The following is a 13438-nucleotide window of genomic DNA, read 5'->3' on the forward strand; positions in this document are numbered from 1 at the left end:
ATAGCCCCTAAAGCCTGCCCCCCTCAAGGCTTCTCTCTCTTCTTTGGCCACCTACCCCCAACTACTCCTCACAAACAGACGATCTAGAAATTCTCAACCAAGTCTGTTCCTATTTTCCCACACTCCCTCCAACACCTCTTAACCACTGCTTTTAAAACTCTAATGCAAATCACAGGCTTCAAAACCCTTCCTTCAGTGACAGTTTTACGATGCTAGCTCCATTCATCCATATGGTTTGACAGACTGTGAAACACTAGTAACCGGACCAATAAGAAAAACAAATTACAAAAACACCACCACACCTCATCTCTCCCGTCACTCACACCACCAAAGAAAACTTTGAAACTTGCAATGGATCATAATATCAATATCTCCCGTTTTTAAACAATAATCTTTTCCAAATTCCAGGCCACACAATGGTTTTATCCATCTACCTCCTACCACCCCCTCCCCACACCCACCCCCAGGCCACTCTTTATCTTTCCTAGTTAAATATCTACATATTTAAAGACTATTTAAAGCTAGAGTCATGCTTATTTAGGTCCCTGCTAGAAAACCACAGCTGGGCAAAAAATATTTCAGTGGTTGTGGGATTTTTTTTTTCTTGGCCAGAAGCTTACCACGTTTGGCTACATTTCTGTTTTCTAGTGACTTTCAAAATACTCAAAAACCACAAAAGTTACTTTGCAAGGGTTGAGATAATAAACAGGCCTGGGTCCTGGTACCTTTTTATGACCCAACCCCATCACCACTACAATCAGCATGGCAGCCTTTAAAAACCAAAACAGCCTCAGTTTCCACTCTTTTTCTAGGGCATGCTCAAAACAAAGGATGCTGACCATGGCTTTTTTTTTTTTTTTTTTTTTTTTTTGCGTGGATCTAAGCAGATGTCTATAACTTTAGACATTATAGTCTTTCTCACATGTATGCAAATTCCAGCTACCTGTGTGATTCCAAAATGATGAGAAAATGAGAAATTTCCAATTAAGTTGCCTCTGAATTCCAGCCCACCTCATGGGCCTGAGCAGCTCCCATTTGGCTGGAAAGCTCTGGATGTCTCCCAGGTGGTCTGCAGGCTGGGCTTTTTTTGAAGGTTTGCCCCATGACAATGCCTCAACTTGGGGTCTGGCAGGAATTAATATCCTTTATGGGTATCTCATCAAAACCAGACATTCTTCCCACTGAAAAATAATGTGTACTAATGAAGTTTGGAGAATTTAGGGCTTTTTTCCAGTGGCAACCAGAAACAGATGGAGAAGGTGGTTCTGAAGCATCTGTTGGCTTAAAATGTCTAAGGGTCCTTTTTCATAAGGAGCCAAAAGTAATGTCCATAAAAGGTTGCAAGTTCACAAAGTTCCAATCTCAATATTCCCCCCACTTAGTACCTCCCACATGCCTCTGCCTCCACCCCAACAGAAAGAGCTAAGTAGAGATTAGAACTCGGAATGTGCCCCCTACCCCTTCCTCTCTGATATCTAAACTAAGTGCTACAGCAAGAGTGACGTTTGGCTTCTAAGTGGTGACAAGCAACTTTCAATGCACAGAACCACTTTACATGAGAACAGAGAAAGTGTAAAGAGGTGAAGATTTGAGGTCCATCTCTACACAAGGACCAACCCTGTTTGACTTTGGCTAAGTAAGTATCAGAGTTGTGTGCTAAATAACAGAACACATACCTCCAAGCGAGGGGACACACTTAGGAAAGTTTCAATACAATTATGTATATGTATGTTCATGGTTATAAACAGGACAAAATAGTTTACTGGCCTCATTCTTTATAGTTACTTGAGGTAAAGCCCTGCTGTTTTATAGAATTATGAAATAATAATGAGTTATTCTTTTCTATGCAGACAGTTATACTAATGGGTACATATGTGCATAATCAAGTCTGGCAGAAGGTGGCAGACATTCCCAGTTAAGTACATATAAACCAGGCTTTTGATAACTTAATAAAAGAGTAAGTTGTTTAAAGTGCTAATAGCAGATTGGGGGGGGGGGTGATTTACCTGAACTAGATAGGAATTAAGATTAGAATTTAGATTAAAAGCATGAAGGTTCCTAGGTGCGCAGACCCCAGCCAGAATACAATCCACACAGCCCTTTATCAAATCCCTGCTTATGATGCCTACATATATTCACTTTACTACCTGGCCTTCATCTTGCCTGCATACGTAAGAAATGAGGGTGATTCTCACACATCTAGGCTCAGACAATGTAGCTGCTAAATTAAATAATGTGTAACATACATTTACACATCATACATGCCCATATAAATGCTTTTAAATTCTATTTGTCCAGATGTGGCTGCTTGGTTGTGGAGCCACCTGCCGCAGCCAACCCCTTTGTGATCTGATCAGTCCAACCGGCTCCTGTTTCTGCCTCTAACACCCTGTTGGGCAGTAATAAGAGTTAAAGCAACAACAGAGAGAGAAGCCAGGCTGTCAGCTTCTGAGAGGAAGGGGGTGAGGAGGGTACACCAAGGGGCAATAAGAAAGGAAGTAGAGGGGAGATCAAAGACCAGCAGGAAGAAAAGCCAGGCTGCTAAGGAAGATGTGGTGTCAGGAACTGGGACCCTAAGGAAGACCCCAAAGCAATGAGACTGAAATTGTGCCATCCAGTTACCCAGGCTATTGAATTATTGAATGTCCCACATGGATAAAGCTAATGTAGTGAAAAATGGCCCATGCTTAGGGTAAGCAGAGCCCTACAGAGGGGTTGCACGAGACCTGAGCCTGCTTCTTCGCAGCACAGTTACCTCCTACCTCGCTATTCCCCAGTACCCGAAACCTTTGTGTGACCAGTTTCTATAGGGGGCATCGATGGTGGTGGCTTTTTTTCTTTTAAGAAAAGGGAGAAAAGACTCAGAATGCACACAGAGAAAATGCTAATGTCGTTCAGCTCCGTTTCATTGTCAGGAGGGACACAGGAGGATAAAAACAGAGCTCTCCAAACCGTTCTCCCGGCTTCCCCCTCCTCCCAGCACCGCCATCCGTCCCCTTCCCTGGATGTGTCTCCGCGCTTTGTTCTAATTTATCCCATGCATAATTTATTCATGTGTGTATTGTTTCCTGATCGGCAACTTTTAAAAGACAAATGAAATATATAAAATGTGTTATTAAACAAGTCGTTTTAAAAAATAAAGGCAGATGGTGTCGGTCTCCCCATAACACCGTGCGTGCTCCAGCGTGAGTAGTTTAAAAATAGTCGAGGGCGCGGGGGTATTGTTTACACCCCCTCACCCCCAGGGAAAGGGGTTGGGATGCAAAAAGGGGCGGTTAACTATAAATGACCACTCAACTTTCACCTGGAAAAAGCAGGCAAGGTGTTGTGTGTAAGTCAGTGGGGGGGGGGGGGGGGAAGCAGAATTACAAGTACATGACACTGCAACTGTTTCTAATTATATAAAGTGCAAGCATAATTCAGAACAAATTCCACTAAGCAGTCGGGATTTAGCCTCCTTTTCCCGCCTCTCTGTCTCTTCCCCTACCCTTAACTCCACCCCTACACAGACACCCTACCCAAACCAAACATGCATCCTCCTATGGTTAAAAAAAAAAATACTGGAGCGAGCAAGGGAACCCTGGAGCCGGAAGACGTTGCACCAGCGCATAAACTGGCTCCTGGAAAACGAGGGTACAGCTTTCCCTATAGAAAACAAACCCGGCGCACATGCGAAATAGATTTCTCTAACTTGAGTTTATCAGATGGCATCAGCCCAGATACGCGATTTCGGCTGAAAATGGGGAAACTGCAAATCGGCTCTGGATTCGATAGAAACTCACAGCATCGGCTGTGCAGCAGCGCGAGCGACTGCAAACGAGGATGCGGAGAAGTTACGCCCATTTATTCTGCCATAAAACATTTTCTTTCTTGGGTGAAACGCCGTGGCGTTCAAGTGTTGTGTATCCGAGCTTCCCACGGAGAGCTGAAAGCCGGGGACTCCTCTCGGATCAGCCTTAGCTTCCAATGCCCCTCCCCCGCCTCCCCAACCCGACCTTTAATTATATATATGTTTAAAACTCCGAAAACTGGGACATTCCTATCCTTTTCCCTTATTGCTGGTGAGAAGTTAACCAGTGCAAATACGGCCGATTCTCCCAGCGCGTTCCTTCGCGTTCGAGAGCTGTCTACTGCCTCCGGGTGCGAACCTGGTTTTAAACTCCCGGAGGAGCCCGGGAGGCGGACGCGGACGCGCGCGGGTGAAAGAACCAGGATCTGTTTAGGCAACGCACAAGGGACACGAAACTCCCCTCCGCCCGGACATCCCCTCCCCTAGCCCGAGGCTTCCATCCCAGCAGGGAAGTCCTGGTGGAATGGGCACCGATCCCGAGCCCACGTCGCGCCGCGAATCCGGAGGGAGCCTCCCCCCCCCCCCTCTGCCAACAGCACAGCCAACATCATCCCCCTTAGAGCGATGCTAGTTTTCTGAGCCCACCCCCGGCTCCGCGATAGCAAGCGGACTTGGCGGCTTAACAGTTCCACCGACTGAAAGGAAGGAAGGAAGCCAGGATGAAAAGAAGGAGGAAGGCAGGCAGGCAGGAATTGGCTGTCGAACCCGGGGACTGGCCCCCGCATGTCCTTGCTCAGCCCGCCCCCCCACCCCCACCCCGCCGCCCCCCGCTTCGTCCCGGATCTGGGCGTCCGCTCAAAGTCTCCCGGCGGCGGCCAGAGGCACCTGCCCCTTGCTCTGGCCGGGAGCAGACACTGCCGCTCAGGCCGGGGGCCCCAAGCCGCCTCTCCGCACGCCTCGGCATTTCACCCAGGGGAAGCAAGAACACCATTCATAAGACCTGCAGCTTCGCTGCCTCCAAATCAACCCCAAGTTAACCCGAGTCATTAATTTACTACGGCCAGTTCGCCCGCAAACACACACGCATACATGCACACCGGCTACCGCCCGGAGCGCCGTCATGCTCCGAGGGCTGCCCCGGCAGGAAAGCCCGGGGCAGCCACCTGGGCCCGAGGGCTCCCGGGACCCGCTGCTCCCCCCCCGCGGTCCTTCCAACTCCGGAAGGTTTGCCCAAACTCCCCGCGAGCGATCGGAAGGCGAAGAGCGCCCTGCAAACTCCTGAGCCACCGCGATCCGCTTGCCGCGCGGACCAAGCCACCCGGCGGAGACTGCGGGCTCTGAGGCGCGGGACTCAGCCGAATATACCCAGGCGGCCCCTGCCCGGCACTAGCCCCCAGCTCGACCGCTCCCCGAGCGGCGCTCGCCACCCGGCGAGCCCAGGGGCTCCGGAGACCGCGCTGTCCCCAAGCTGCCCGCAATCCCCCTAGCTGTGGAGCGCTCGGGCGCCAGGCTACCCTGCCGATAACCCTTCTCTCTCTCCGTCCACCAATTAAGCAGAACCCAAATGTAACAATTTTCTTCTTGTTAATTGCATCTCCTGACATTTCTGTGCGTTGGGGGAAAAGAAAAAGATGAAGTAGGAGCTGAAAGAAAAGAGAGAAGCCCCGCGGTGACTGGAGGCGCCTGCAAGCGCAGTGCTTTGGCAGCGCTCAGCACGGAGAAGGCGCCTTTTTTTCATATTGAAACCACGCGGAATATGTACATTTTTTAGCCTTACTTACGCTTTCAGGGGGTTGTGAATGACAGTCGCCATTTTGCTACAATGTAACAGAATATTGTCTGTCTCAGAGTTCTAAAGGTTCGCTCAGGGGAAGCGGCGAGCCAATCAGAACACGGGATACCGGCCCGCCGGCCAATCGGCGCGGCTGGTCGCCAGGTGGGCAGGGCCTGCGCGATGGTAGTTATTAGGGGAGCTGTCAAAGCCCAGAGGTCACTCCCTTTTGTAGAGCCCAAGAGCGAGCAGGTCTTAAAGGGGCAGTACCGCGCGAGCAGCTCCTTTTCGGTTTGGGGAAATTGGAGACGCACGGGACGAGTATTCTAGTTTGGTCTGAGACCCTACTTTTCTAAATAGCTGCAAAATTTGCGATCTTGAACAGAAATATTTAAGTATCGCCAGCAAACCACTGAACCCCATTCATTATCTTTCGGCTTTGCTAATAGTGTTTTTACTCTCCCAAAGAGCAAGTCCTCTTGTTCCCGTGCAAAAGTTGAAAGCTTGCTGTTTCGTCAAACAATGTACTAAACGTAGCCGTTTGCTAATGCTCTGGGTCCTACGACTTTTTAATATTCTTACTCCCGAAGTGTTTTCTTTATCTCGGCCACCTTCCTCTCCCCTGTAACTGCCGCCGCACTGCCGCCGCTGTTCCTGACGACTGCAGGACAGCAACTCCCCTCCCCCTGAATGTCTCAATGTCAAGTTCGCTCTCTACAGCAGCCCGGGCTTTCGTTACGTAATGCAGGGTGGTCACACTGAGCGATTCCCCAATACCACCCCTTCTGTTCACCCCACACTCCCGAAACTTCGGAAATGATCGCGGATCCCGCCAACTGGAGAGCTAAGCTCTCTGACCTTTAGGCTTAGGGATAAGGGAGGTTTAGGGAAACCAGTGGAAGCGCCTTCTGTTACTAGGAAAGCGAATAACTTGAAGACAGGAGTTATGGAGCCTAGAATGGGTGTTGCTAGAGTCCCTTTCGGGGAGTGGCACACGCGATTCTGGCGTCATCTTTCACTATTTAGGTAGAAGCTGAAAAGAATTTGCTAATGAATAATCCGGTGTGACCCGAGGCGTTCCGAGAGACCTTCTGCTTCAAGTTAGTGTGAATTCCCTCACTGGCGAACCCCTGACAAAACTGGGAGACTTCTGCGAAATCAGGCTTCCACTGGGCAGCCGGGAAGCTCCGGGTGGATGAAATCGTACTGTCGAGAATAGGGCAGGCAGGGCCCTCGTTAGCATAGAGAAGTCTGGCTGTTTAATCAGGTCAAATAGCTAAGATAGTGGGGGAGGGGTGAGAAGGGGAGAATGGAGATGCCAGATTGCCCTCTCAAAGCTTTGCCCTCTCACTTCCTTTCTCAGCGCTCCTCTCAAGGCAATGAATTTTTTTTAAAAGAAAAAAAAAGTTCCAAAACTTCAGAGTTCAACTCCCTACACCACTAGAGTTACAGATAAACAGAACATGGCTGAATCAGTATGTTTGTAATAGACTTGAAATTTTTAACTCCTCTCTTTCTGATTAGTTAATAGCAGAGCCAGGTTCTATGGATTGCCTTTGTGACTTTTTTGACAGCACCTTGCCAGAGATGGCAGTTTGAAAAACGTTGTCCCCTTTTCAATAATTGAAGTTTGAAAACACCCTTCCTCATTAATTCAAACATATTAAGGGCTTAGTTCCAAAGCTTATCTTTGCCTGAGATGGACCCTGATATCACTGAGAAGCAACTATTATGTTCAGATGAAGAAGTTCAGGCTTCTCAGATGAGGTTGAAGTATTAGTCATAATTCCCACGAGTTCGAATTGAAGGACAACATATTTTAATATATGCAGCTTTATAAAAGAAGTAAGAAATATAGTATTGCACCTGCCCTGAACAATGCTTACAATTTAATGGGAGAAGAGAAGAAAAACAAAGTATTACATCTAAAAGAAAAAATATATACTCAAAGCATATACATATAGTTTACTGTGTTAAGGCCTTGGCATAATTCCTAATATCTGGCACATATGAAAGTGGCAGCCCATGATTTTTCAAACTTTTTCTTTGCCTTCATTTTGAGAGAGTTTTCATCTGGAATTGAAACATCTAAGTTACATTTTATAATGTGAAAATCGAAAAAATAATGAAATAAAACTATGTTTTTTTAAGTAGGTTAATCTTGGGTTTTTTTTGTAACCCAGTAGAAAGCATTTTAATTCAGACACTGCAGGTACAACTTCTAAATAAACAGAATTGTGAATTTGCCTTTTGTCAGTTCTCAGCTATATAAGTTATTATTATTTTCAACTTTATCTTCTTTATCATAGATCACAATGTTTCTACAGTAAAGCAGGTCCCATTCTGCCAATTTGCAATGGTATGGCATGAAGCCAAATGCTCCAAATATGTCTTAAATATACCAACCCACCAAAAAGACACATGTTTTTCACCAGAATGCTTAAAAGCAAGAGGGCTTAGAATGGACATGCCTAAAGGTGATAGGAGCCTAGTAGAATTTCAGAGAATGTTTAGTTTTGTGAGGCAGTGTTGTATATGTTAACGGAGTGTGGGCTCTGAAATCTGTTTTCCTGAGTCCTTCACTTTCCAGCTGCATTATCTTGGGCCAGTTTACTTAGCTACTCTATGGTGTCAGTGTCCTCATCCGAAAAGTGGCAATAATAATAATAGAATTTTCATACGGCTCTTGCCAGGATTGAATAATATATGTCAAGTGTCTGGCACATAGCAAGATCTCGAAAAATGGTGACCATTATTTTTACAGATACTTAATTCTTTCCTGATGGTATAAGGTACATAGTTAAACTTTATTTAACTTATTGCTCTGAGAAAAATGGCAACTGAATAACTTTGAGGAAAAAATAATAAACAGGAATTTTTCGATCAGGGGTCATTTCACTACTTAAACCATGTCCTCTTGCTCAGTAGACTTTCAAGACACTTTTAAAATCACATTTCTAAAGCTCTATAGATATTCATATACTTGAATATACTCCACCCAGCCCCATTTCTTCCATCTTTATATAGCTGCCTAGGCAGCCTAATTTGCTAGGCAGAGTGGGTCCAAAATAACCTCTTCCCCATCCCACCTGAGAGTCTAGAGCTGCACTGTCCAATATGGTAGCCAGAGACTACCTGTGGCTATTGAGCACTTGAAATGTGGCAAGTACAAATTGAGATGTCATAAGTATAAAATACACACTGGATTTCATAAGGCTTTGTATGATAAAAAGGAATGTCACATATCTCATAAATCATTTTTTATACTGATTACATGTGGAAATGATATTTTGGATATATTAGGTAAATAAATACATTATTGAAGCTAATATTCCCTATTTCTTTTTACTTCTTTTAATGTGACTACTAGAAAATTTAAAATTGCACGTGTGGCTCCCATTGTATTTCTATGGACAGTGCTGCTCAAGGCTGTGTGTTACCAGGGAAGTAAGCGTGGGGCCTATCTCAGTCATATGCATTCATTCTGCATAATCTTTTCAAATCTAACCTTATCAATTAGCAGACTCTCTGGTCCAGCTCAGGTACATGTTCAATGCCACCCATCCAAAGGAACATTTGGGGTACAACAAGGACCCATGCACCCAAACCACAAGGGGCACCCATACCTGTTCACTCCTAAAAAGTCTGAAGTTTGTCTCAGCAATGAGGAGATGTCCGTCTAGAAGTAGGGAAGAATGGCACTTTTGTAGCAGGTGCCAAACTTTCCAGCTGACTTTTTAAAGGCACATCCATATACGAGAGGGAAGTAAAGAAAGGAGATGCAAACTTCAAGAACAGCCAGAGTTCATTTAAAAGAGGAAGCATACCACAGAAGCCGTCCAAAATAAATGCAGTCCCTGGTGGGCTCTGGGGCTTGAAGGAGTCTCGGGTCTTGCGGGCATTAGAACAAGAGCAATCCCTCCATTTATCTGCAGACTAACCAGCCATGCCCAGGGCAGCTGGTTGACCTGGGCTGGTTCCCTGAGATCCAGAACCAGCTTTGGTACATTCTAGGCACTGAGCTGAAGAGGAATTCTTTTGAAGAATAGAGGGCATAAAAACTGCAGCCTATAAAAAAGCTAACCATACCACATGACCTGCAATACCTCTCCTAAGTATACTCAAAATAATTGAAAGCAGGGAATCACATGGATACGTGTAAACCAATATTCATGACAGCATTATTTACAATAGCAGAAAGGTGGAAACAACCCAAGTGTTCACCATCCGATGCATGGATAAACTGCAGCAGAATATATATATGAATATTATTCAGCCATAAAAAGGAAAGAAGCGCTGATACATGCTATAATATGGATGAACCTTGAACACATTATGCCAAGTGAAAAAAGCCAGACACAAAAGGATAACTTATATGGCTTCATTTATACAGAATAGCAAATTCATAGATACAGAAAGTGGATCAGAGGTTATCAGGGGCTTGGGTGAGAGGGGAATGGGGAATTATTGCCTAATAGGTAAAGAGTTCCTATTTGGAGTGATGAAAAATTTTGGTAATGGATGATGGTGATGGTAGCACAATGTAAATACAATTAATGCCATTGAATTATACACTTAAAATGGTTAAAATGGCAATTTATATATCATATATGCATATATAACCACAATAACTTTCTTTAAGTTAAAAAAAGAAAAACATAACCTGGCTTTCTCTTTTCTTAGGGAAAATGGTAGGGAAGGATTCTTACTCCCTTTACAATTTCTCAAAGCGTAGAAAAGAAAAAGCATATCAAGCTCTGGATTTGGGTGATGCTCCTAGGGCCAGGCCTCGAAAATCACATATTTCTGAGTAGAGTCATAAAAAGGAATCAATGCTTGCTGCTTCCCACTAACTTAGCTCATTCAGTCACTCATCCATTGAGGAATTTCTATGAGGGAGACATTGTGCTAGGCACAGGTGGCAAAATAAAAACAAACCAGACATGAAAACAACCCTCAAAAAGATCTCATCCTGCATCTGGAGGGAGAATAACGATGGCAGGCCCGCCCCATGAGCCAGCAGAGCAATTACTTAATGTGACTTAAAAGGGAAGAGCAGCCTGCTCAGCCAGTCCCCTTTTCCTGGCAGGGATCATGGGATCCCAATGGATGCGTCCTTGGGTGTTTATTAAATGACTACTATGGACACCATCAAAGGTTCATTCCTTTGGGTTCCCAAGGTTTCAAGACATTGAGATTTTCATAAACTAGTATAAAGGATATATTAGGGAATATACTAGGGTATACGAGTCAAAGGTCCTCAGTAAGGCTTTATGGAGAAGGTCATGTTTAATTTGGGCCAAAGTTGGGTAGATTTTAAAAATGAGTCAAGGGCTTAAGGGCCTTTAGACCTCCCACCCATCTCCGCCAACAGCTAATTCATATAGAAAATATTTGGAGAATCTCTACTCTGTGCCACCATGCCACCCTCACTCCTGGACCTTGGGGGTACAGAGAGACCTAAGATAGACCAACCTATAAAGGTTATAAAAGCTCTTATTCAAAAAGTCAGGGAGGAGGGAGCAGGCAGTTGCATCCCAAAGCCATGGGTGGAGGAGCACAGGGCACTGTGGTGTGGACCAGGGGCACCTAAACTGACCAGGTTATCTTTTCAGAAGAAGCGACTTCTGAGCTCAATCCTGAATGGTTCATAGGAGGAAAAGATGTCCCTGCAGAGGTGGTAGAATATATAAAGATTTTGGGGGTGTGAGAAAGGGCAGCACAACTTCAGGGGATCTCCTTGGTAGAGGGGGACTGGTGAGACAGAAAAAGCTGGAGAGGCAAGGACGGGGTGAGAATACTTTAAAATGTGGTGTTTTATCTGGAAGGCAATAAGGCAACAGTGACAGATTTTAAGCTAGCAGTGAAAATGAAGAGATGATCCTTTTTAGAAAGCTCATTTTGGCAGTGATGTGACAGTGGAGTGGAGGGAGGCTAGAGGACCCCACTAGGAGGTTGTGGGTGTCAAGGCTGAGCACCAGAGGTGAAGATCAAAGGCAGATGCAGTGAATTCTAAAGAGGAAGCACCACCAGGACTTGCTGTGGATTTAAGGGAGACCAAAGGGCCCTGGATGATGCCAGGTCTCTGGCCCCTGGTTGTGGATATGAGTCAGTTTTACTTGACTGGAGAAACTTGAAGTTAAAACCAAGACCAGTGCCTGATGGTCAGAGGCCTGTAAAGCGCTGGGCCTTTCTGTTGTGCAGGATGGGCTTGTTTTAAGACCTTAATCCCCCAGCCCACATCTTCCTTCCCCCTAAAGCTGATATAAATCTGTTCCCCTGGGGGATCAGTCACCTAGGCTGGGTCCATCACCTCTGGCTGTGGACTCCACCTTCTCTATGGACTCCACCTTCAAGGGAAAGCCTCTTCCAAATCCCCTCCTACCTACTAATCCCCACCCTTTTTCTACTCCTGACTGACCTGAATCAGCTTAAAGGAATTTCCCTCCAGGTAGTTGCATCTTAAGAGGAGATTCTAGGACACTCCAAAACCTTTGCAAGGAAGGGATCACAAGACACACAGCACACACAGTGCATACACACACACAGCCGCACACATACCGTGGCTTGCTTAGAATCTCAGGCACCAAGAAAGGCAGCGTGTGGGATATTTTTAAACAGGAGCTTTCTCCACTCAAATCACACAGAGTAATCACAGTCAACCCTGAAGACTGGCCCCAGGCCCTTTCTTCCCTTGCTAATACTGGATGACCACAAGCAGGCCCCAATTCTTTCTCCTGATAGAACCACAGGTTGAAGGGTTCTATCTGGTGGTGATGGGGTTTTTTGTTTGTTTGTTTTAAGATAACTTGGGCTCCACCCCGGCCCGACCTCCTCCACCTGCCAAGACTGCACTTTCCAAAGCCCTCCCTCAGTCCATCCACACCAACACAGAATCCAAAGTCCTCTTGCAACCTTGATCAAAGCAGCTGGCAAGGTCCCCTGCATAGGGGGACAGAAGGGAGAGCAGGGGAAACAAACAAAACCTTCTGCCATTGCCACCGTGGGGATTGACTGGAACCATGTTTGGACCAAGACATAGAAGAAGAAAATTCCCTTGAGTCTGTACACACATGTGCAGAAATAAGTATTCATCCCTCTGGGTGATTTCCTAGGTAAAGAAACTTCTTATCATCTCCAAAAGTGGCTACCCCAAGGGCTCCCAAAGAGGGCTTTCTGTGGAATATTGCTTTAAGCATGGTTGCATTCCAAGGCACCTGTTTCTCTCACTCACATCATTTACACGACCTCAGGCTCCTACTCTGGCATTAGGCAGGAATCCTCCAGGAGGAGTCTAAAAGCCAAGCATAGGAGCATGTATTCAGTCTGGTGGTTCTGCAGATATTTATGCCACCACATAAAAATAGGTGCCCACAGCAGGAGACGTGGACAGAAGCCATAGGACCTAAAATGTCCTACACTCTGGCGAAGAGGCGGCAGAGGCCTGCTGAGTTATAGCAGGTGTTTTCTGTTCCCTGACAGCTTCAGGCAATGACCTCTGGCCTGCATAGCTGCAAAAGGACCTCAACTCCATGTTTATTCTACATAAGAGGGAAAAAAGAAGGAGGTGAGAAAATGTTCTAAACTCCACAGAGGAACCAGTGTATTTTAAATGCGTCTAAGCCAATGGGGGAAGCTGGGCTAAGGACAGCTCCATTGCAAGATTGAATTCTGGAGGAGAGGTACAGGCCTGGAGAGTCTAGAAACCCAAAGAATATAACAGACAGAGGGATGGAGCAGAGGATGTCGGTGGGGTGGGACTGCTGGGAAAAGAGACAAAGTGGAAGCAATAGGTTGTGTTAAAGAGGAAAAACAAAAATCCAATGAAATGGGACTGTTAAAGCACTAGGCCGGAAATTAAGTTTATTTTGGTACCT

General features: G+C 45.8%; 1 protein-coding gene across 6 annotated transcripts in view; it reads right to left on the minus strand.

Moving 5' to 3' along the window:
- The window catches only part of DPF3 (double PHD fingers 3), a 345195-nt gene that overhangs the window by 275693 nt on the left and 56064 nt on the right, over nucleotides 1-13438 (minus strand). For 4 of the 6 annotated variants that reach the window (XR_013160349.1, XR_013160350.1, XM_077122960.1 and 1 more), the window contains exon 1: nucleotides 5572-5634. The exons of the other annotated variants lie outside the window; for them this stretch is intronic. Coding sequence is in view for 2 of the 4 variants with exons in the window: in XM_077122960.1 (XP_076979075.1) it covers nucleotides 5572-5603 (32 nt within the window). In the remaining 2 variants the exon portion in view is untranslated. Of the gene's footprint in view, nucleotides 1-5571; nucleotides 5635-13438 lie in introns of those variants that run through there. 6 annotated transcript variants of the gene reach the window in all.

Source organism: Tamandua tetradactyla, chromosome 12 (assembly GCF_023851605.1).
Source record: "Tamandua tetradactyla isolate mTamTet1 chromosome 12, mTamTet1.pri, whole genome shotgun sequence".
Taxonomy (NCBI): Eukaryota; Metazoa; Chordata; class Mammalia; order Pilosa; family Myrmecophagidae; genus Tamandua; species Tamandua tetradactyla.